This window comes from Geospiza fortis, unplaced genomic scaffold, assembly GCF_000277835.1.
Source record: "Geospiza fortis unplaced genomic scaffold, GeoFor_1.0 scaffold112, whole genome shotgun sequence".
Lineage (NCBI taxonomy): Eukaryota > Metazoa > Chordata > Aves > Passeriformes > Thraupidae > Geospiza > Geospiza fortis.
This window is the reverse complement of record NW_005054298.1, coordinates 23559521-23583568: the sequence shown is the minus strand read 5'-3', so window position 1 is coordinate 23583568 and position 24048 is coordinate 23559521. Positions and strand designations below refer to the sequence as shown.

Here is a 24048-nt window from a genome sequence, read left to right as displayed (position 1 = left end):
CCAAAGACAAGGTTATGGAAAGAGCAGATGTATAAACCTTGTGTGCTACCAAAATGTGGAATATATTCTGAAAGAGGGAATCACAACAAATGCTAACCTGTTGTTCCCAGCTTTGCATATTGACCATTATCAGAATTTCTGTCAACTACAATAGCTTGTTTTGGATTCTAATGTCATCCCATGTTCTTTCTAGCTCAGATATAATATCTCTCTAAGACTTTACAATTCAAACTCGGAATCTGCTATGTATCTTTGATACATTAAGCAGTACTTATCCTTTTGTCAGACCTCTGTGCCACTCCCCTCCTCTTTCCTACTCATGCCAAAGAGCTGAAAAGAAGAATGAAAAGAGATATAAAGCTTAAGACACACAAGAGAGTTTTTGAAGTCACCCTCCTAATTATTCAGTTTTTGACCACCCTTCCATGTTAAGTCCAATTTCTTTAAACAATATGAACACAAATGCATGTACAATGCACAAGTGTGTGTACACACCTCCTCTGCTCCTGAAGAGCCCATTTGAAAGCAGATTGCTATAGCCAGGTACATCTTATGAACCCTAACAACTGCTGAAATCACACATATCTGGCACACAGGCATGCCTGAATATTTTTGACAGTGTCTCCACAGTGTTCAAAAGTTGATAGGACAATTGCTGATACATGGAAGAAAGTCAGCTAAAACCTTCCATATTAATATAATGCAAGTAATTTTACTCTAGAGAACACAGTGACACAAAGTTGAAAGGCAAGTTCATACATTATATGTCCTAATGAAGACCATGATCAGTGAATGATCTTGCAGCTGCAGTTCTTAGATTACTATTTAAATGTATCCTTGCCTAAGCAATGATTGTGGGTTTTGTATATATGAGTACTGTCTACAATACAGCATGACAAGAAACACCAACAGCATCTTAAAGCCAATGTTAAGTGTTCAGTGCCAAGAGTAACCACATGGCCCTTTGGTTTAATCTCTTCCATGTGACCAAAAATTTTCATCACATACTCTGCATTAAATGCAAAGAGCTACTTCAATACTTAAATACTCTACAGAGTCAACAGGTACTGGAGGGAAGGGTCAGCAACCAGCACCTGAAGCACCAAAGGCTCCAGCAAGAGCAAGGAAACAGCCTGAAAAACTCTGATGACTCAGAGTTTACAGACCCACAGAACAAATAGCCACAGCAGAAATCCAAACACTTGCATTCTGGGCAAGGAGGACAGTGAACTTTTGTTCACTGCAGGCAATGCCTGAAGCCACGAAACAAAGATTTTATCACAGGTAGTGGCTTTCAGCAACTGCAAATGTTAGTAGACCTTTTGCAATAGCACAAGAATTCTGCTCTCCCTGTTGCTTGTGAAGGGAGCAGATAAGAAAGGGAAGACAAGGCAAAGGTCTGAGTGTGGGAGCAGGATTTGTTTTACTTAGAAATATTCCCCACAAATCCTTCCCCACCGATACATGCTTGCTTTAAGCCTAAAACCTTGAATCTTTTCTGACATATGGGAGTGCATTTCAAAGGCACAAAAAGACATTTTGTCTGCCAAATGTCTTCTGCCGCAGTTACAAGTTTGGTGTAAAAGTATAAACTGCTTTCTTTTTCAATAACATAAACATTATTTGAGTCCAAGTGAAATAATTTTTCCACTACTTTATGAGAGCATCAGTTGTTTCCTATCTTATAATGAGAATGGGTGGCTGTTTTGCTTTGTAAAATGCCATACCTCAACATGACACCAAAGCCTTTCTTCTTTTTCTTTTCTGGATCTTCATTTTCTTCCTTCTTTTTCTTCTCTTTGATTTTAGACTTGCCCTTTTTCTTCTCTTTCTCCCTACTTTTTTTGTCCTTTTTTGCTTTGATTTCTGCATCTTCTATTTCAGGGTTCCCTGGAGGGGCAGATTCCACATTTTGAGCTTCCTGACCACAGTGAGAGCTCTTATCAGAGCCACCATCTGCACAGAATGAAAAAGAAGCAGTGAGGATGGCTATGGGCCACGGAAATGCAAACATGTGAAACACAGCAAGAGTGTCTACCAAGAGCTCAAATGACTCACACACTTACTCATTTAATTGAATAATGTAAAAAGCAGACTGAGCAGATCTAGTGGATTCAAACAGATTTGTATTGTAAATTAAATGCAGAATTATTTTAATGAATTGTTTTCTAATCATTGTTCCTGATATAAAAATCCTGATACAGTAAAGTGCTTGCTCTCTGAAATCTAGCTTGCTAACCACGTGCTGGGTTTCAAACACAGAGCTTACTTCAACAAGAGATTCCGGTGACTGGCAAAACCAACCTATGTAACAAAATGACTTCATTCACTCCCTGGAATCTTTCTATTTTAGTGGCTGAACAAGAAATGGATAAGATGTACTGTCTGGCTGGAAAAGAACCGCGTTCCTTCTGCGGGGGGGCTCAGGATCCAAGCACTGTTTTACTCCCCATACTAAAGGAGATGTATTTCCAGACTGGGGTCTATAAAACCCATAGTGACAGAATGAGCAGCAGGGTGCTATCAATACACTGCCTTATCTACAACATGAAACAAATTTCCTGGCTGGAAAAGGGGGAATTGTAAAACAAGAGAGATAATTTTTAATGTAATCTGAAGAAAGCAGCTGCTTCTTGAAGTTGAAAAACATAATTATTTAAGGATTGAGTTCTAAATCCTCCAACCCACCCCTGCCCCAAAGGAGATCAGTGAAAGACTTTACACTAAACCCAGTCAAGGTTGGATGGGGTACTGCAAAGACAGCTCTATTCAGTGGAAGATGTGAACAGCTTTTAAAATGTGATCAGCTTCAGTGGGACTAAATCACTGGCTCATGGTGCTCCATTGAGCTGGCCCTCAGCAGTGCTAAGGGAAGGTGGCTCCCTCAGTCAGTGCCATCAGCACAACATACCCTCTTCATCCTCAGGTCCATCGTAAGACTTGTCAATGGCAGCTCGGAAGCTCTCATTGCATCCCCGGCCCCGCACCACGTGAGGCCTGGGTCTGTGAAAAGGGAGTTCATTCTTCCTTACTTCAGCCACAGCAGTCTGGAGACTCTCAAGAGAACTGGACTTCTTTAATCCCAGAGTAGGACCAAAATCTTTGCCAGAGGAGTCTGGAAAACAAATGGTTAAGTTTTTATACCAAAAACCACACAGAGAAATTAAACTAGTCGGATACATTTAATTGTGTACTTTATTACTTGGGGCCTTTGAAATAGTATGCAATCAATGTAATTTGTTCTAAAAATAACATCAAGTTAAACCTAGTTCAGCAGATATCCCCATTCAGACTTGGAGGGAATAGCACATAATTTACAGACCTGACAAAGTGATGGGCCATAGCTGGCTCGCTCTGTGCCACTGTAAAGCCCACACCAGCGATGAGAATGGGGCTGCTTCCTCCGCCTTTGCCAGTCATGTCCAACTGGACAGTGCTAACAGTCTCTGTTAGCATTATCATTAGCACTAAGGAGAGCATTATCTTTAGACTCACAAAAACAAACACTGCTACACAACAAGTGTTTTGCTTTTTAGGAGATAGGTTGTATGAATGGTTGATATTTTCAAACACATTTCTTCTGAGAGAAGATACATTATTAGTTCTCTCTAAGTTTTATCCAACCTTTTTCTTCAAGTTGAAACTAGTGCTATGATACCAACATGCACAGCAGCTTTTTCAAGAAACAAGCAAAGCATAGGTTAACATAAATGATGTTGCTGTTGCTGCCTCATTCCCTGATTACAGGCTTAAGAAAGCACTTCACAGAAAAACAGAAGAAATACTGAGTGTCCCAAACCTTCTCTCTCTTTAGATGCCTGACTATATGATCTTAGAAAGGCTTTATTTTGTAGCGGCATTTGTGTTAATTAGTATTAATAAAATGATAGTGGAATAGGTAAAGAACAAAATTCAATGAATAGAGGCACTTCAATCAATGAAGAAATTCAGAGCTTAATTTAAAAGCCTTTGTAGCATCTACTTAGTTTTTATATGGCAGAACAGTAAATGTGTCTTAGAAACACTGAGTAGAGACTGTGCCTTGCAATATGCCTTCTGTCTTTGAGAAGTCAAGTGCTTTTGCTTTCAACTTTTAAAGTAGTACTAACAAAAGGAACACGAGAACATAAGAGAAGCCCTTCACCTCCATGTCCATACTGCAATGCGTGAAGGGATTCAAGGGCCACAGAAAAGACAGATATGTTAGTATGATTTGCTGTGATTTTAGCAATCCTAGAGTGCAAGTTATTCTGAACAGCATGTTCAGTGAATTCTTAAAAGTAAAAAAGCTGAGAATTGGCACCAAATAGAGACTTGTCAGTAGTGCCTACACAAAGCGATTTACACTTCCTTTACCTGCAGACTGATATGTAGCTGAAAACAAGTAGGGGATTGGGGGGTATGTATGGAGAGAAACAGGCTTAAGGGAACCCTGGCTGCTCCATCACACAGTGCAATCTTCTTCTGTTCCCTAATTGCCATTCTGGAGACTACCATTATTGACAAATTAGCAAGTGCTAAAGCAGAGTTAGAGGAACGACCTGTATAGAACATAAAGGTGCTAAAAATCACTAAAATCTTGTGCATCAGTAGGAGGCACTGTGCTGCCTATCACAGGCTGAGAAGGAGAAAAACCAAGTGAAAAATAACGGTGAGGAAAAAGGCCAAGTGAAAGGCACTGATCAGCAGAGAGGAAGCTCTCTCAAGTTTCAGTCACCAGACAGCCTTGGTGGGCTGTTTGGCAGGACACAGGGCACAGCAACACACAGGCAGGGCTACTGGCCCCGGGCAGCCCAGCAGGCAGCCAGGCTGGGCTGCAAACCAAGGGCTGCCAGGGGCTGTGGTCTGGGGTTCCTGCAGGCAGTGGGTCCCCAGCACTCTGCTCTCTGAGCCTCCTGGGAGGAACAGCCACTGGGAATGGCTTCAAGGTGACTGCAGAAGGGCTGGGCCTGTCCCTGCCTCCAGCAGGGCCATGTGAGCCCATGGATTCGGGAGGTCCAGCAGCCAATGTTGACTCCAGACTGCTACTACAGTTGCCTGGCTGGCCAGAAAAGTACAGAAGTGCTCAAAACCACATCCCAGTGCAAGCTGTACTACATTCAATTACTCTAAGTTCTAATTGCTCTAAGCTCCATTACCTGGAAAAAAAGGTCTCAAGTTAAATGCTGGTTACAGCCTGTTTTATACAAAGCTGAGCCAGTTCCTCATACTGGAAGACTGTAATGTATGAAGGCCATTCCTAAGAAAATCCAACCAACACCTGAAGTTTGGATTGAGGCACTCACAGGACACATGTAAGAGACAGCAAGCTGTGGGCTCAGCCTCCCCACACACACTGGGACTCAGCCCTTAGACACCCAAGCACACTGAGGTGTCCTCATTTGTTCAAAAACTTACTGAGAACCCTCAGTCACATATTGGTATTGAGCATTCAGTTGACCCATTCTAAGACTGTAATAATTTGGTATGAAATTTCACTTACAACAGCGAGAACTTCGCATTTTTTTACAATTCAGCTTTTATTCCTTCCCCCCCCACCTTTCATTATAGAGCTGCAGTAATCACATATTAGAGCACAGCTAAAGATACAGGAGCTAAAAAGCTTCCCTAAGCAGGAAGACCTGGCCCCTTGCTTTCTGAGCCAGCATCTATTACTGGATGCTTTCCAGAAAAATGCACAAAACTCCATAATGGACAAGGACTGCATACCAAATTGGAAAATTGCCTTCCCCTGCCCACACCAGTACCTTTTTCATTTCTGCAGACCTTTAGAACTGATGTAAGCCTGAAAATGTGTTTATTTATCTCATGGGTAAAACCCCCCAAACCAACAAATAAACAACAAAACCCCTCTCTTATCTTTTACAACTTATTAACAAGCATTTCTGGGGACACATGGTGTGTGTCTATATCTAGCCTTACCTGGATTTTTAATACAAAAACATAATCTGACAATAAGAAACTCAGCTGTTCACTGTGTTAAAATGTTTCTTTTTATGGATTTTAAATCCTTAAGCTCTTCTTTTACTGTTTCTTGTAGCACGATGATAAAAAGCCAACTGAAGCATCCACTTAATTGTTTTTATAAATGTTGAATTACTTTATATATCTCTCCTGAATTTATAAAAGAAAACAACAGCTGACATCACTACCTGCCTAGACTGGCTGAAATCAAATTGCTGGTTCTTAGATGTTTTCTGTAACTGATCATCCTTAAACTGAAAGATGGTGTTACACATAGTTTAATTTTCTGCTCAATGCCAACATGGCAAACACAGATTTTTAAATTCTTAATGTACCAGTTAAAGTAAACCTGCTTTCTGCTCTTTTACTACTACTATTATTAGTCAGGTCTTTCCAACATTATCTTTTTCCCACATCTGCACATTCCTTTCTTTTTTTTATAGCCCAGCTGAAGGAAATATGCCAAAAGCAAGATGCCAGTCATGAAAATCAAAGGGAAACAAATGACACAGCATTGTGGGCAATGCAAGCCACCCCAAAGGCACGGACAGAAGGAATCAAAATGAAGAGAAGCCATGAATCACTGTCACTCTATATGAAATACAACTCCCAAAACACCCTAAAGAATAAACATTTTATATATTTATCATTAACTTTATTTTCTAGATAATGTTTCTTCTTGAAAACCAAAACTACAGGAATATGCCTAAAGGAGAATACTTAGAGGAACATATTTATGTGAGCTAGACTAACTTACTGTTTACATTTTGAAAGGCACAGTGAGGTAAAGAAAAACTATAAAGGAAAACGGAAAGCATCACTGAGACTGAGAAAATACAATAAACAAGAAGTTGTAACAAATTATAAATATTTTGATTCTGTTTTTGCCAGTTCCCTAAACACACAGAGTGCTGGTTCCTATTGCATTGCACATAGTGGAGGTTCATGTGGTCCTAGGGAAGAGAAAATAGTTATGGAAACAGTGAGTGTTCTACCTATGGATACTGGAGAGAACATGGGACTACTTTTAGCAGGCAAACAACTGCTTGAGCATGAAGCACTGACGGTGGCTTCTTCAGTGGCAGCACTCAGAGGGAGACAGGCCAACAGCTTTGAAGGAAGCAGGTACAGCTCAGTGCCTGCTCTGCTTTGGACACACAGCTCCAGCAGCATTCATGATATTCAGCTTGGGCTCACTGAACTCAGGCCTACCCCAACCTAACAGACCAACTCCTCACTCTACAAGACTGCAACATCATATGGTGACTTAAATTACTTCATGTTCCATTCTTTCTTAACCATTTGTTTAATGTAGTTTCATTTATTTCTGTTAGGATTCACAGTATGCATAACTACAAAGGATTTTTTCCTCTCACTTATATTTTTATATTCAGATACTCCTTCAATCATCCACCAATTCAATGCAAAGAATGAATCAGGAAGGAGGAATCTGAAAGTCATTACATCTTTTAGCTTGTGATTTTCAAATGAAGAGCTTTAATATAACATTTCTGTAGAAAAGTCTTAGATCACATGGTAGCTTCTTCAACACTAATTTATACAGGTGACATAGAAAAGATTAAGGGTTTCATGAAAAGCAAGAGAAGAATCACTATCTTGCACTTATATATTAAAGACAAGATACACAGTTTTGCTCATTTAATACCTCAATCTAAGCATTCCAGATAATAAGCAGAAATACTGAACACAGAAAAACCCTGCAAGTGACAGAAAAACAAAATCTAATAAAGAGAAATCAAAGCATAGAAGAATTTAACATGTTCTCTGATTGTAAGAGACAGCTACAGTCTTCAGATTTACAGATATTTCAATCTATTTTACTACATATAATGATTGCAATTTAGCCTGCATTTGCACAAACTGCAATTTCAGCTATGAATAATGACAGATCACAATTTGGGGCCCAGAAGGTATGTTAAGCCTTAGCCAGCTGCAAAGGAAATGCTTGCAATAAGGCAGCCATTAGGCAAAAAGTGAAAATGCACTATTGTCATCTGAGAAACGTATGTTGGTGTCACTGTTTTCTACAGTCTTATCACTAACAAACAACAATGCTGCAATGAAACGTGCTACTATTTCAAAAAGAATATGTATGGCATTAAACATCTCAAAAATGCTAACAAGTTTCCCAGTGCAACAATATTAAAGCTAAGAATTAGAAGCAAAGGCAGAGGTTCAAGCAAAAGTCTCAGTGAAGCGGCACATCATGCACTTCCCACGTTAAAGCTAAATGTCAGAAAAAATGCAGCCAAGCCTGTCTTTGCATAGAAACCCCGTGATCTTATCTGCTGAAATAATTATTTTTCTTCATCTGGTTACAGAAGTCTACCCTCTCACTTAACCTTCCAGTTCACAGTATAGCTCTGCATCCAGTGCAGTTTTCCTAGACATCTGAATCCCTCTTTCTCCAGCAGATTAGTGCCCTCCCTCTAGCTGGTGCAAACTGAAGCACTTGCCCTCCAAACAGGTCCCAATATAAATCAAGCTACTTCTCTTGTACAAAGCAGGAGCTTTCTCCTCAAGGATATTTATGTATAAACTGACTTGAGATATAGGTGTTACAACCTGCTAGAGGAAAACTGCAATAGGAGAAGCAATGCAGACAGGAAAAAGTCCAGTTTTTAAAAAACAGGATTCCCCAGTGATTTCAGGCACCTTGTAAATTGATCAGTCTGGAACCGAGTAGTAGCAAAAAAATTCCAGTGCCCTGTGATCGCTTTATTTCTACTTCCACACCTGCCCTCTGAAAAGGTCAAACATTTAAATCCAGCTTTAAAAGAATGGGAAATGTGACACTTTCTGAGACTAATTGATATAAATTATGCTTCTCAAACTAAATCAACATTTTTGTTCCCAGGCCAAAGTTTGACATGAAGTAAAGAGTCCCTGCACTAATATTTAAACAAAGTCACTTCTGATGGTATAAGGCTAACATCTAGAGTGTTACCTTTTGATCTGTGGGACAGATGGGGAAACTTCTTTAGTACTAGAACAGAAGAAAGCAAGCCAAAACTTACATTAAAATTACAGTTATGATCTATTTTGTTAAATCTTAAGCCTACTTTGAAATAAACTGCTGAATTACTACTCAATCTTAGTCATCAAGCCTGAAATAATATATTTAAAAATTACTAATTTAAATGAGAAGTAACAAATTAGAAGAATGCAAGAAGTTCATATTAAGCTTTGTGTTTACATCACTAATCTAAAGCTTTTTTGAGTTCTTTACATGTGAATGCAGAAAGAAATTTGAAACAATCATATTATTTATAATGCAAAGAGTGGTATGTCATTTTTATGCATCAATTTTTGGCCTGGGCATATTTTTATAAATACTTACATAAGCCCCACATTAAAGATTGCTTTAAGTGTTGTTTGGCAATTAATTTAGGCTAATGAAACAAGGAAGCTGATTATTGTAAAAAAAAAACCAAAAAACAAAGGCAGCAAAGGGAAATACATTTCAATATCAGCAATTTAACTTGCAATTAAAAAAAAATCCTTATCTGTGAACCTTAAGACTAAGAAAGATTTTTAACAAAATAACCAGGAAAAGAATACCTTTTGCTAATCATGGCATTGCTTCTGTACCTGCCCACACTTTGATCAGTGAATCCTACATGCCTGAGATATTTATGAGCTCTTTTTATTGCTAACCCCACCACCACCGAGCTGCCCAACAGCCGCTCTAATTTAAGATGCTCTAAATATTGTTGCCATGGGTGACACATGAACATGGAGTAAGGCAAAAGCTCTGCTAATAAAAAGGCTTTCACAGCATTTCAGTCCTTGCTCATAAGTAAAGTTAAAATTTATGGCTTTTAAAATACTGGATCTGAGAGAGGTCAGGTTAAATGGCTGCTAGTAATAAAAGGAATCAATATGCCACAGCATCTGAAGCAGCCAGTAAACTAAATAAACACTCCATCCAAATCCACTTGGCCCTGAATTAAAAGAAGATAAAATACTGTATTTATTTTGTTTGCCCTCCACCAGCCTGTAGTTTGCATCACTACATCCGCTAGAATTCTACACAGAGCAAGCAACAAGCATATGTTGGCCAAATAGCAATTAAACTGTGTGTCAAGGCTAGGAGCAATTAACTGGGCATTAACCTTATCAGGGAAGCACTTCTGGATTAGCCAGCTACAAACAGGCAAACATCTCAGTCTGGGAAGATTCTGCAACATGTATTTACAAAAGCTTCAGAGGACTCAGACTCTCTGTCTCAGGCCCTACAGAGTAAATGAGCCATTTCCAGTAATAACCCTTAATTCATAAGCCCTGAACAAAACCAGAATCACCTTTCCCAGTGATTAGTGCGTCCTATTAGCATAGGAATGCAAAACAATTTGTTCCTTACAGCACTTTATTTTAAAGCAGACCAAATGAAGTAGTGAATTGCACCTTTCACTCCTCATCTACATTTGGTTTGGTTTATAGATTGAATTCCAGGAGGATTTATGAAAATCTATTTTCTTCTGTTGATCTATTTGTATTTCAAAGGAAAGTGCATAGGTTACTTCTCAGTTTAAGAAATTAATGCACGTTTTGTTGGAAATTACCAGCAGATAACCTATAAAGAAGGTAGACATACACCTGTAATCAATCAATCTCTATCAAAACACAAACACAAAGGCCATTCACAAAGTCATGCATATTTTTGAAATGGCTTTGTTTATGAGTTCAATAATATTTGTCTTCAAACAGTTTTGAAAAGTTCAATTAAAAAATCCAACTCTTAAATGGGAATATGCAGAATTTTGTCAAACCTACTATTAACTAAGAGAAAGAGTTATCTGACATCTGACATGGTTGAGACTCAAAATCCCTGCAGAATCTGGAAGGATTATGGAAGTTTTCAGGAAAAGTCCTCAGCAAAGGTTCCTTTCTATTACCTACTGCAATTTTTAAGATATGTGAATGCTTATAAAGTTGATAGCAGTATTTTATTACAGATTCCTAAAAACTGAATCCATTGTTGTACTGATACTGGGACTTCAACTAAGCTTCATTTTATATGCTTCAACTTTTTTCTCTTTTTTCCCCCTCAAGCTATCCTCTGTACTGAAACTCCTTCACTTGCGCTCATTACGGAGATGAAGATTATTTTTAGAACAAAAAAAAGCCTCTTGCCACATCAGAAAAACTAAAGTGGGAAAAATTCTTCCAGCTGGGTAATAATCTTTCCCCCCTCTATTCACCAATAACGCACAATGGACTGAAAGGAAACCTTCCAAGCTTTGTATGCAAGTATGCCGTGAACCAGATCCTTCACTGCAAATTTTAGGAAGGAAAGCTCACTTTTCACATCTACATTCCATGTTCTTCTAACATTAGCCACATCTGGGCAAACTTGTATTTTCAAGGCTTTCTTCCACAAAATGAATCCTTAGGAAAAACAAGTCAAATTTGCGGACCTAATGGCAAGGGAGTTTTCCTCTAAAGAGATCCAGCAAAGGATTTTGCTAAACTCTTCTGTAGTGTGCAGACACAGACTCACACCCAGTAACATCTGGCTGTCTTCTGAATTTTTAACAGATATGAGTCACAACTGGATTACACTATTACATTCCCAGTCTTGCTTAAGAAAACCCCCAAACCCAACAAAATACTGCTTTAGCCATACTGGTTAACTTTAAGGCCTAGTCTGTACAATTTACTGCATTACACTTTATATATGTTTCAGCATGTTTCTTACATGTTTCTGTAAGAGGTTTGCAGCTCCCTTGCCAGGCATGTCATGATGTGTCATTTTAATAGAAAGGTTGCATTTAAAAAAGAATACTGACAAGGATAAAAGATATCCTAAATAAAGATCCTTTCATAAATCTTAGATGTTTAACAAATGTACACCTAGCCTTTAATATCCCACGGGGAAAAGGGAACCTCCCCAGACCTCTAAGTTTAGTTTTTCCTGCAGCAATTTTCAGTATTCTCAAGACAATACGCTATTAATTACCAAGTTATGTATTTAGGATCTTTTCAATATTCAGTTCTGCACTGGTACAATGTGTTTAAATAGCAAATTAGAAAAACTAATAGAACTGCTGCATGGAACAACTTAGAATATGATTTAAAGAGCAAATCAATACAAACTTTTCTTACCCATTTGTCTCACCTGTGTACAAACGCCATTCCCTCTGTTCCCTTTCAGTAGCCCAATAAATGGAGAGTACATGTGAAGCGTAATGCACACACATGTGCCATGAACACACATAACATGGCACCAAACTGCAGAAATGTGGTGTCAAAACAGAAGAAAGGGTCATTCCAATTCTTCTTGGTGATGTCCCTTATCAAGAAATGTAGACATTTCTGGAGAAATTGCTCAACTTCCTGTCCTAAATTATTATGAAAAATTCAAAATGTCTTCAGGATGGTAAGCAGCAGCCACAGTGATACTGCAACCAGGACAGCCTGGCTAAGCACAGTCAATTTTAAGACAGACAAACCCATAGCATATCTTAGAAAAATAAAAGTTTCCTCTAAGCTGGGACTCAATATTACCAGGAAACACATCATTCTGCTCAGTGATCCCATACAATCTTGAAGAACAAACCAGAGTCTAGCTACAAGTAGATCAGGGTAATCCAGTCCTTGGATAATCAGATGCTTAATCAACTCTGTCAGAAAACTGCTACAGTGCCATGGATCAGGTGCAAAACTCAGTGCCCAAATTCATCTCCTTCAGCTACTTGCTGGTTGGATCCTTGGACGAAATTTCAAAATCTGGTATTACAAAGGCAACTTTTCTACAAAAACAGGCAGGTTTAGGTTTTTCAAATAGACAGCAATCCAATCAAAATGGACCAGTACAGTGAAATATCCTAAATTAACCCCGAACTCTAATCTTCATGTGGAACAGTTGACAGCAACTGCAATTTTCAAGAGCCTTAATCCAAGATCGAGGCCTAACTATGCTCAAGGGACTCCAGAAGTAGGACAGGTAGGTCAATTTTCAGTCTGCTTCAAGCCTGGTGACCAAACCCTCAGCTGGAGTAAATGAGCACTTTTCCACTTTCGTCTGCTATCTCGTACCAGCCTGTATCTGTCTTTTGATCACTGTACTCTGCAAGAGCCACATTTTGGCATTACATCCCTGCCCACAGAGAGGCCTGCAACACTAACTCTTTTTACCCAAGTTACAGCATGAGTGTCAGATGTTAGTAAATTCAGCCTGTAGTGGATTCAAAGTAGTGAACTGTAGATTAAAAAAAGCTTTTTGTTATTTTAACAATCCAGAAAGCCATCCTTGGCTACAGCCTGGTCTTGCTAAAAGAATAAGAAACAAATGGGTTCATGTGCCTTTCCAGGGGAACCTGTTCACTCTTTGAAAGTGCTGTTTTCACTTGGTTCAAGGAATCAAATGTCTAGAAAGAAGTTAATAGCTTTAGAAGTATAAAGAGCGCAAAGATGCATCATCATAGGTTACCAGCAATTTTGAAACGTTACCTCATCCTTTAAACACATCATCATGTGTGCATTCTGAGGCAAAAGCATCTCTGCCAACTGTAGTTCACAAGAATAGTTTGTTGCAGTATTTCCCCTGGGTTATTTTTTATCTTGTATGTCCATCTGGTGAGTACAGTCCAGTAAAAAAAAAAAGTTAAAATAATTTGGAAGACACCCACATTAGAGCAGAGTTTTACTGTGTTCTTTTTCTAGCTCTACAGCATTAAAAAAATTAAAAAATATTAACTTATTAAAAAAAACCACACTGTCCAACCAATGTGCTTTGATTTTTTCTTACATTAAGTAATGGTTTCTTCCTTTGCTGATGTTGTACTGGGTTTTAGGTCAAGACTGATGGAATCCATCAAAATATGCTAGATAATGCTAACTTCTGAAATAGGAATCTGCAAATCCTTAATCACAGCTTTAGTTTTCTTTCAGCCTGACAATTTACTTTAGCAGGGCCTCACCTCTAGGGAGAGCACCTTCACGGAGTGAAAGCAGTGACATTAATGTGCCAGGCAGGAGTTACTGTTGATCATCACCCAACCTGGACATAAATGTGTGTTCAAGAAAATGCTGTCAGATATACAGCACAAATAAATAGAAAGAACTGATAGTTTTATTAACCTTTTCCTGTTAGCCTAATTTGAGATTTAGCCAGTAAAAGGCTTTCAAATTCTAATATGATATTGCAGATGACATACTGCCATTTAATACCCTGAATCATTTGCAACAATATCTTCCTTTCTATAGTAATCTCATTTTGAATTTTATATTTTCTTTTTTTAATACTTGAAGGATAGCACATTGATGTCTCTTTGCCCCCAAAACACAGATATTGTCTACAGTTTACTTACAAAGGAAGGCAAATATATTTGGCTGTATAGAGTCATACAACATAAAGCTATAAAATTTCATTCTTTGCAAACACATCGCTTCTCTGCTCATGACCGCTGCTTGTGTTATTAGTCCAGCAGCTTTGTAAAACTAAATAATAAATATCAGTTATATTCTTGAGATCATAAGCTTTTGCTCCAGCTATAATACATGCCAGTTTCATAAACATCAAGAACAAACATTTTGAACAATGTCACAGATATTAAGCAGCTCTGACAGATTTCTCTAGCATTTCCATGAGAATGCTGTGGGAGACAGTGTCAAAGGCCTTGCTGAAGTCCAGGTACACAACATCCACAGCCTTTCCCATCCATCAGGAGGGTCACCTGGTCATAAAAGGAGATCAGGTTGGTCAACATGATACCGCTCCTAAACCCGTGCTGACTGGGTCTGATACTATGGCCATCCTGTAAGTGCTGTGTGATTACACTCAATATAAATTGCTCCATTACTCACCAGGTACTGAGGTCAGGCTAACTGTCCTGGAGTTACCAGGATCCTCCTTCCTACCCTTGTGAATGGGTGTCACATTGGCCAGCTTCCAGTCCTCTGGAACCTCACCAGTGAGCCAGGACCGCTGGTAAATGATGGAGAGTGGCTTTGCAAGCTCATCTGCCAACTCCCTCGTCACCCTGGGATGGATCCCATCTGGGCCCATAGATTTATGAATATCCATATGATTATGCTAATTTTTTCTTGTGTATCAAGAGTGAACACTTGCATCTGTATTCTGCCCTGCATCCTATTTTTCATCAAATATTTTCACTTTCTTTAGTCTTTTGACTGTGGACAAGTATTTTCTCCACACTCAGAGGGAAAACTGGTTAATCTGTATAATGCATGCCATTCCATATCCTCAAAAAGATAATGCAGAACAAGCCATACTGTGGCTGAGTATACACTTATGGCAATCAATCACTAAAGTATTAATACAATTCTTAAAACTTCACGCATATTAGCACATGGTTAATCAGAGCAGTTTGACAGCCTCTTCTTCAGAGCAGCTTCTACAGCTTCACAGTATATCAACCCTCACATTGGAAAGTGAAACATACTATGCAATTTACTTCAGAGCAAAAAGTTAAAATCAGATTTTGAAACACTGAGGCTAATGTTATTAGAATAAAAAAATGAAATGGCTGTTATACCAGATGCTTAATTGGCCCCCCTGCGAAAAAGCAGTCCCCCAGGAAGGAGCTGGAAGCTACTACTTGGGTTCAGATCTTGTTGAAAGAGTGAAAGAAAGAAATGGGTAATCAGTCATCATTTCTCTTCACAGCAACAACCCTGATAAACACTTATGTGAATAATTTTTTCTGTTGTTGTGGATACTAAGAGTTTACATATGCTAAAAGGGAAGTAAGAAAACTCAAGAGAAACAAGATCCGTTGAAGATCATCAGCTAGAAAGAAGCTATTCTTCCCTTCCGTCTTTAAGTCCCTGAATATCTGAAGGCAAGGAGAGCTCTTGGAGGAAAGGAAGACAAACTTGTAATATCTCTGTATTTCTCATTAGGCATTAGCATTTGATACTATCTGAAAGAGGACAGAGGCCATGCAGACTTTTTGTCTGACCCAGCACGACTGTTAACTTCCTGGGATGTTCTACAGATGAAAGGTGTCCAGAACAACAACGTCCCTACCACCAAAAAGTGCTGCTGCTGCTTCCTGTTTCTATAAATTCCTCGTTGCCTCCATTATGAAAACACACAGAACCATGGGCCAAAATCCCACTGCATTGGTGTTATACCAACTGAAAAAAGAATTAATATTTAGCACCTCTGATAATTTCTGATCAAGACTACCTGCAATACTGGCTCACTTTTGAGTGGCAAGACTATAGATCTCTGCACAGAATTTCACTATGTTCTCTTAAACTGCTTTTGCTATTTCTGTATTTTAAGTCAGTTCTAAGAGAATGGTCCCTTCTTGCATAGATGCTCTTCACAGAAGGGCTAATTTTTCCAACATAGATTATTAAAAATCCAACAACCCTCAAAGCTGTTCTAGCACAGAAGCTCTCTGATTTGGAGTTGGTGTTTTGTGGCAGCTTTAATACAGTCTTATTGCTATGTCACTCTTCAGTGTCTGCACTCTCAACTCTAGAGAAGACTTAGATGACATTCCTGCATGCTAAAGCATATTGCAAACATGCTTTCCATTTCATTCAGTTTGATCTAAACCAGCTACCCTGAGTAAGAACTAATATTGATATTGCCTGGTACCACATGACTTAAATTTTAATCACTAGGTTGTTAGTCTGATTAAGCAATTAAATTGCTTAACTGAAAACTACAGGGCAATTGATTTATATGAAGGTACTAAGAAATTCTGTTTGAAGTTTAAGAACAATTCCTTACTAAAGGTTACAAACACATGAAAGCTCTAATTGCAAAACCGTATTTCAGTATTAGTCATTCTAGTATTGTTGGCCTTCTGATTGTTAATAGTTGATATTTACTACAGGAGTCATTCCTGGCTTCCCTTTTCTAAAAATCACTACTAAAACAGGCACTCTCTTCTGCTAATGCAAATTACAGTGCAAGTGAAGACTCTTCATGTGCTGTAAACATCACTCATCATTAAACTTGGAGAGGAATTATTGTTTCTCCTTCTTTAGCTATAAAAACTTCCTTAAAATGTCTAGTTTTCCTTCTTTTAATTTGAATCATAAAGCATTTGCTGTAACAAGATCAAAGATAGAAAGAAAGAGGTGGAGCTTTTAATGCCCAGTTATATAAGGTCTGAAAGGAGTTATTGTTGCAGACAGGTGTTGCCACCAAGGTCTGAGGAACACTGAAATCAGCAGGGCTACCTGTGAGGCGAGAAACTGCTCAAACGAACAAGGGCAGAGTTCACTTTACATTTTGATCATTTTGCCATTTTTTTACTCTAGGTGAGAGGATTCCTCTGGCTAGAGTTGACACGAAGCACAACACACACAGAACACTGTCAGAATTTCCCCAAAACTCCCCTAAAATACCCCCCAAACCACCATGAAAACAAGGTAGTGTTGATCTGTACAAGTAGTGGTAGGAAGTTTTCTCCTATGATGCTGGGGTTTCCTCATCAAATAGAAGTTAAATGAACACATTACGTGGCTTGAAGAAATCGAGTATATACCCACATCTCTCACCACTGATAACATTCACTACTACATATACTTTCTCTGTTGCTTTGGCATCTCACGGGGTGAAGGAGCAGTAAAGAGACAGGTAAGCTAATCACTGACACGTAGCACTGCACTGACTGCTGAATGCTCAGATCAGAATTTTAAAAGATTACTGGCGAGCTCTGCCAGGAGAGAGGAGAGAAAGAAGGGTGAAAAAGCAAAACTAAGCAAGCAGAGAACTCTGTGGGATTTTATAAAATATTAAGTACTTGCTCTCAGAAAATGAATGTTTTAAGGTTTTCAGATTCAATCTTGTGCCTCATAATTCATGACACACCCCCTGCCCCCCTTTATTTATAATAGCTAAGATAATGAATCTTTTTATACTATCACTCTGTACAGTTCCAAATCCAGAGGTTTGGTCCAGACTAGCTACTTAAACTCAAAGTGATTCTTTATAGCCTATGTGGTTTATAGACTACAGCAGGATCTTTCAGCATAGTGTTTGTTATATTAATAAACATTTTTATTTGTTTACACATACAGTACTACTGTATCTACTACATACTAAATAAAATGCATAATTTATTTGCATTTTCCCATCTGATTTTCTGAAAAGGCTCATAAAATTTTAATGAAAGTAGTTAAAGCAACAGACTATGTATTAAAATCATATACAAAAAATGACCTTAAAAGAGTACTATTAAAACTGCAAAGTAAAGAGCTTAGGCTTGAAAAATGCTATAGCAGAGGTGCCCAATTTCTCTCTCTCTGTGCACATTCTAATAGACTTTCATTTTATGTCCCAAATATATCATGACAATTTTATTTACAAAACTCCAGTTTCTTTCAGGAAAGGTCTAGTATTTTCTTCCACACACAGAGCAATTCCCCTCCCCCATCTGCGTTGAGCACAGACTTTGATATCTGACATCAGCAGTAAACAGCCTTCATGCCTCTTTATCAAAGCCTTGGTAGCAAGGGTTTTTCAATAAACACTAATGATGTCATTTTAAGACAAACATGCACAACCTGTGTCGCAGCAACAACAACTGAAACAGGAAGATGAAGAATCAGGTACCCAAGCCTTCAAACTTATATTCTTCTAATTAACAGAGTTTTTGTATAAATGTTTCTACATGTGGGGTGTTGGTGGGGGTTTTTTAGTTGTCACTTTTTTTGGGTTGTTTTGGTTTTGTGAGGTTTTGTAGTTTGGCTGGTTTTGTTTGTACATAAAAAGCAGTTTTCTGTACTGCACAGCTGGTTGCTGCCTTTTTCTTCCCCACTATCCTAGATCAACACAAGCTTGTCTCCCCCTTTCTCTCAGTAATGTCACCCTTTCCCATACTACATCTTCTCACCTGCTGACATGCCCAATCTCCTTTTTTGCCCCATTCCCAGCACCCTTTTCTAGCTCCCCTCCACTTTTCCCCTAGTAGCTTCCTATCTTCCCAGCCTCTAGCTAGATATTCTTACCTTTTCCTCTCCTAAACAAAAACAAATATCAGTTATTTTAGGAGACAGTAAAAGAACAATCTCTGTCAAAGAAAAAGCAAATAAAACCCATGCTTCAGTTGACACTTGAATGGAAAGTTTTACTTCAAACGGCTCCAGTTTCATAGAATCTGTAATGGGATGTGTCACGCATGACACTTCACAGGTGATAACATAGCGACTACTGCATACTACACCCATATTCTCTACACAAAAAGAGAATAGAAAACCAAACCTGAGTAAAGGAGAGCAAAGGGCTTTTTTCTGAGACTTAATGAATTATCCATATTTCCTACAGAATGGCAGAAAAAGAATAACTGCAATAAATTGTTTTCTCCTGTATGTTTTTTCTTTAATGTGTTTGCTCTTACAGTCTAAACTCATACTGAGAATTATTCTTTGCAGCTATTTTGTGATGGACATATTAGTCATAAGCAGTGAGTTATTCCATGCAACTGCTGGCAAAATTTAGTCCTTCATGTAAAGCTCATTTTTTTGTACCTTTAAAATTAAACTACTGTGCTATTTTTTAAAAAGGAATTAAACTCCAGAAGCTTCGATCAAACAATTTTGTCATTTTGCTTTTAGAATTAGGCATCTGAGAAGATTATAAAGCAATAAAAAAAGAGGCATCTGATTAACTACACTATATTGAATTTCTCTTTTATAACATCTCTGTTTGTCAACAGCAGCATTACAACTGGCAACCAAAAATACAACTCCTTTTTTAAACACAGGAATTTATGCCAACTGCAGATAGCAACAAAAATTGTAATTACATGAAAGACCCAAACAAATCAATGCCAGATTCTCTGGTCTGGTCCTTCCACATAGAAACACTTGAAAACTGCCATAGCAAGGTAATAGAGGTTTTTATTTGCAATCTTTGAACGTGCAATCACCTTTCAGTAATGGATGCAGACCTCTTGCACCAAGCACTAGTTCTGTTCTGTTCCTCTGCTTGCCAGGTCCTCACCCCAGAATTGTGAGGGCCACAATCCCTATTTAAGTTGCCAGTGCAGCAGAGTCAGGATATTGCTGCTGTTACGGCTCTAAGGAAACCAGCATTTTGAAACTGGGCAAACCGCAGAACTAGAGTCTCTGACTCTCTCCATGGAATTCTCTGCTTTGCCACTGGTCTCACTGGATGAATGGTTCTTTCCTATCCCCTTCAGCCTGTGAACTGAGCAACTCTAGAACAGGTGGTCTACTGAAAAATGCTCTGCAGCTGCAGTTCCTGGTACTATGCCCCCCCATCCTTCAGAACCTGCAGGTGAACCTTGCAGGTCACAGATGTGCTCTACTCACAGACAGATATTCAGTCAAAAAAAGCTGCTTTTAGATAAGAGAACCAAGTCAAAGATGGAGATAGGTTTAAGGTTATTTTTCACAACTCAAGGTGAACAATCAAAAAGGGCAGGAATCAGATATAGATCAGCATAGATGTCACACTAGCTGGGGGAGGGAGGTATGGAGGGAAGGAACATTTTAATTTCTTTTAAAAATCCCAAGCAAATGTAAATAAGTTTGATCTCATGTCAACAGGGATCTTCTGTACATTCACAGAGTCAAGGTACCAATCATTGCGCTTATTACCTGTAGGCCAAACGAGAACCATGAGAAACTCCATCAGCCGTGCAAGACTAAATAAAAGCAAATGAAAAATTTCATCTATTTAAACGTCAGGCAGAAAAATGGGTAAATACAAGAGGAGGTCGGTTTTGAAAGGGCAGCATGGTGCCATTGCCTGAGGCAAAGGGAAAGTACCTGCTGACAGTCAATGGTATCTCAAGGAAGTGCCTTCTACTTTCTCCAATATGCTTTCCATTTGTCACTGCTATGTACAGAAAAACTCTCCTGCTCTGCTCTTAGGCTCATCAGACACTTCATTAGAGATGATATTTTTGGTCCTTCTGGAGTGCTCTGTAGGTAAGTGCTAAGTAGCACTGCTGTACTGAAAGACCCACTAAAAATAATGCTATTTTATGAGAAATACAAATAGCAATGTAATTCTTTTCTTCAAAGTTAATTTCTGAACCATATTGCACTGCACATCTTTTATTACACAAAATTGTGTATTAATAAATAGCACCAGAAACCCATTTTATATAATAAAGGCTTATTTCAAATGTTATAGGAAGCAAACATTGTACAAGATACTACTCCAGAAGTGAGCTAGACTAGAAATATCAATTACCTTCAAAGTCCTTCTTATTGACATGGCAACATGATGGGATTTCAAAACACAAAATGAAGGCAAAGAGTCATACAAAGAAGAGAATTTAACATGCTTCCCTATCTATACTCAAGCCTTAGAAGATAATGCAACTGGCATATACACAGTATAACAAAATTTTTAAAAAATGTAAACAAGCAAATTAACCTCAAAACCGAAATCCCCCAAAAATCCCACAACAGTTAAATCTTCTTTGGGCCTACATAGTTTTTAACTTTCAGTCAACTAATTTAAAAAAAGAAAAGTGTACCCTTCCTCTTTTCAACCAGGAGCTCATTTAGTTCAGTGCTCTTCTTTCTACATCTCGTACTTCGTGCTCCAAAATATAAGTTAGAGGGCCAGATGTATTATCTGGGAAGTTTTCCAAATTCATTAACTCCTTGGCACCAGTGACTTCAGGATACCCACTGCCAGCACTGAATATCATGCCCAGCAAAAAAACAGCTCCTGGAGGGAAAGGATTAATAAAATGAGGCATTCAGCAGTGGCTGCTGGTCTCTTCGGTCGCAACAAGCAACTAAAAGAATCACAGTAGCTGCCAGCACTGATCACAGCCAGCTTTCAGCACCTAATACTCTGAAGGTCTTTCCTGAATATCTGCAGATCATTCACCACAAATCTTGAAAAAAGCACAGGTATTGCTTAAAGGAACATAAAACCAATAGTCAGAGAAAAGACTGACAGGAAGGCTGTGACTCCAGTTCTAACTGCAGACGGTGGTAAATATTACGCAGGGGCGTTAAAATCACATCATCACTTTCTCCTCAATTACAGAAGACCAGACTGAGGGAATTTGTTTTGCTTTCTGAAAAGGATGCAGTCTGGCTGTCAACAGCTAAAGGACCGATGACTGAAGAGCCTTACAGAGCCCTAAAAAGGCAGGAGACACGATGGATTCACTTGTTGTTCTCAGCTTTCTTCTTAGGGCCACGGAAGGAGCTCCATGATGGAAACCAGCTTACTATCAGTCATGTAGGCACTTTCATCAGCCATCTGTTCAGGCACCATCACCAGAGAAACTCTCTACTTAAAAGATCAACATACAGCAAGAGGCCCCTCAGATTTTAAACATTAAACTTGCTTTGCTGGCTGCTGTGCCTTCCTTTGAATCTTCACAGTTTTAATAAAAAGCACTGATTTATTTACATTCTTCAAATTTCAAATATACTGTTGCTTAACCTTTGCTTAGGCCTAATGCCTGTTTTCTTGGGGTTTTGCCATCTCCAGTCACTTAAAATTTAGTAACAACTCTTTCTGCATGTGATATTCCAGGATCCTGAGATACCAAGAAGCTGTGTCCTAATGACCACATCTGGAGAACTGCAGTATCTATGACCCTGTGTGAAATTCTGCACTAACACAGTTACACTGCTTTTTCTTTCAGAGATAGCTTTATTTCTGCACTCCTCCTCTAGACACATCCACCATATTTACAAGCTCTCCTACGCTCGTATGAGTCAGAAACAACCTGGAACACAAGGCAGCAGGAAGCTCCAACTCACAGCAGAAACTTTCAGCAAAGACAAGAAATGTGGCAGGCTCAGCACAGACAGTCACAGTGGAAAATGTTGCCAGGTCTCAGGAAGAGAATGCAAGCCCCAAACAGCCCACAGCTGGTAACTCCTGCCAGCACCGCGCCGTTTCCTAGAGAGGGAATTTCAGTGCACCACAGACACAGCTCTGCAGGCACATTACTCCTCCAGCCCACTGCAGGCTGGCACACAATGGATTTACCCCAGACATGTGACCACTTACTTCAAATACCAGCAGGCCTTATGTGGAGTGGATGCATTCATCACAACTACTAAAAGTCTACACTTTATTTCATTTTACACTGCTTACACATTCTGGGTATTTTAATGCTCTCTTGACCTGCTTCACTGAGTTCTGCACAGAGCAATATTCAGCAATACTGACCTAGGGGACAAGCGGCAACTGTGGAACATGAACATCAGAACCCACCTCCAAGCCTCAGTTAATACAACAATATGCCCAGAATCACTTCAGGAAATGAAAGAGGAGGAAAAAAAAGTAAAAAAGTAGAATTAGTATTAATGCATGGCTGGAAAAAAAATTGTGTGTCCGATTTTTCTTCCTAATCACTTTTCCCACTTCTGTATCATAATGGAGCTGTAACACTGAAGAACTGCTGAGCTTGAAATTCCCCAAGTCACACTAAACAAAGCTCCTATCCTTTTCTCTGCTCCTAGAGGAAAGAATATCCCCCAAGGAAAAAAGGCTGTTGGTTTGCAACCCCTGGATGCCAACGATTCATACCAAGTAGTACATAATTCCCATATTATTGAGATGTGATCGAAAAGAAGCAAATCTTTCACCACTATTGTTTATTTTAGAACACAGTAGTTTGGATATCTGCCAGATCAGGCCTTCTCCTCTGGGAAAAGGCTGTCCTTTCTGTTATGCATTTGAAGTTTACTCACATGTAAAAATAAGGCATTCCTCACACACAGAATCCCTCTTCAGCATCTTGCTCTAATAAACTCATGTCACAGCTTTAGCAGGCAGCTCCCTAGCTATGCATTCACAGGAGTACTTTCTAAAGTTCCTACCCACAGGAACTTTTAAGTTTTATTTCATGCTCGTCAAATGGGAATATCTTACTTTGGTCCCCATTCAGGACACAAGCTTCCTTCACAGAGAAGTCCAAGTTCTTTAAGACCTTCTTGGTAGATGTACATGCACTTTGCTCTTGAAGTGAGAATATGAAAAGGGCTTTGCTGTTGAAGCCAGGGGTTGGTTTACTACCCTTTCATAGCACAGAAAATTATCATTTTCTCGGTGAGACAGAGTGAAATAAATGCTTCTGCTTAACTTAGGCTATTAGTGTCATTGGTTCTCTGGTTCAG

General features: G+C 38.9%; 1 protein-coding gene across 1 annotated transcript in view; it reads right to left on the bottom strand.

The window, feature by feature from the left end:
* PARD3B (par-3 family cell polarity regulator beta) overlaps positions 1–24048 on the bottom strand; it is a 372170-nt gene that overhangs the window by 135451 nt on the left and 212671 nt on the right. Inside the window, exons 20-21 of the mRNA XM_014306667.2 lie at positions 2912–3115; positions 1728–1956 (exon numbers count right to left, since the gene is read on the bottom strand). Coding sequence (XP_014162142.1) covers positions 1728–1956; positions 2912–3115 — 433 coding nt within the window. The remainder of the gene's footprint in view (positions 1–1727; positions 1957–2911; positions 3116–24048) is intronic.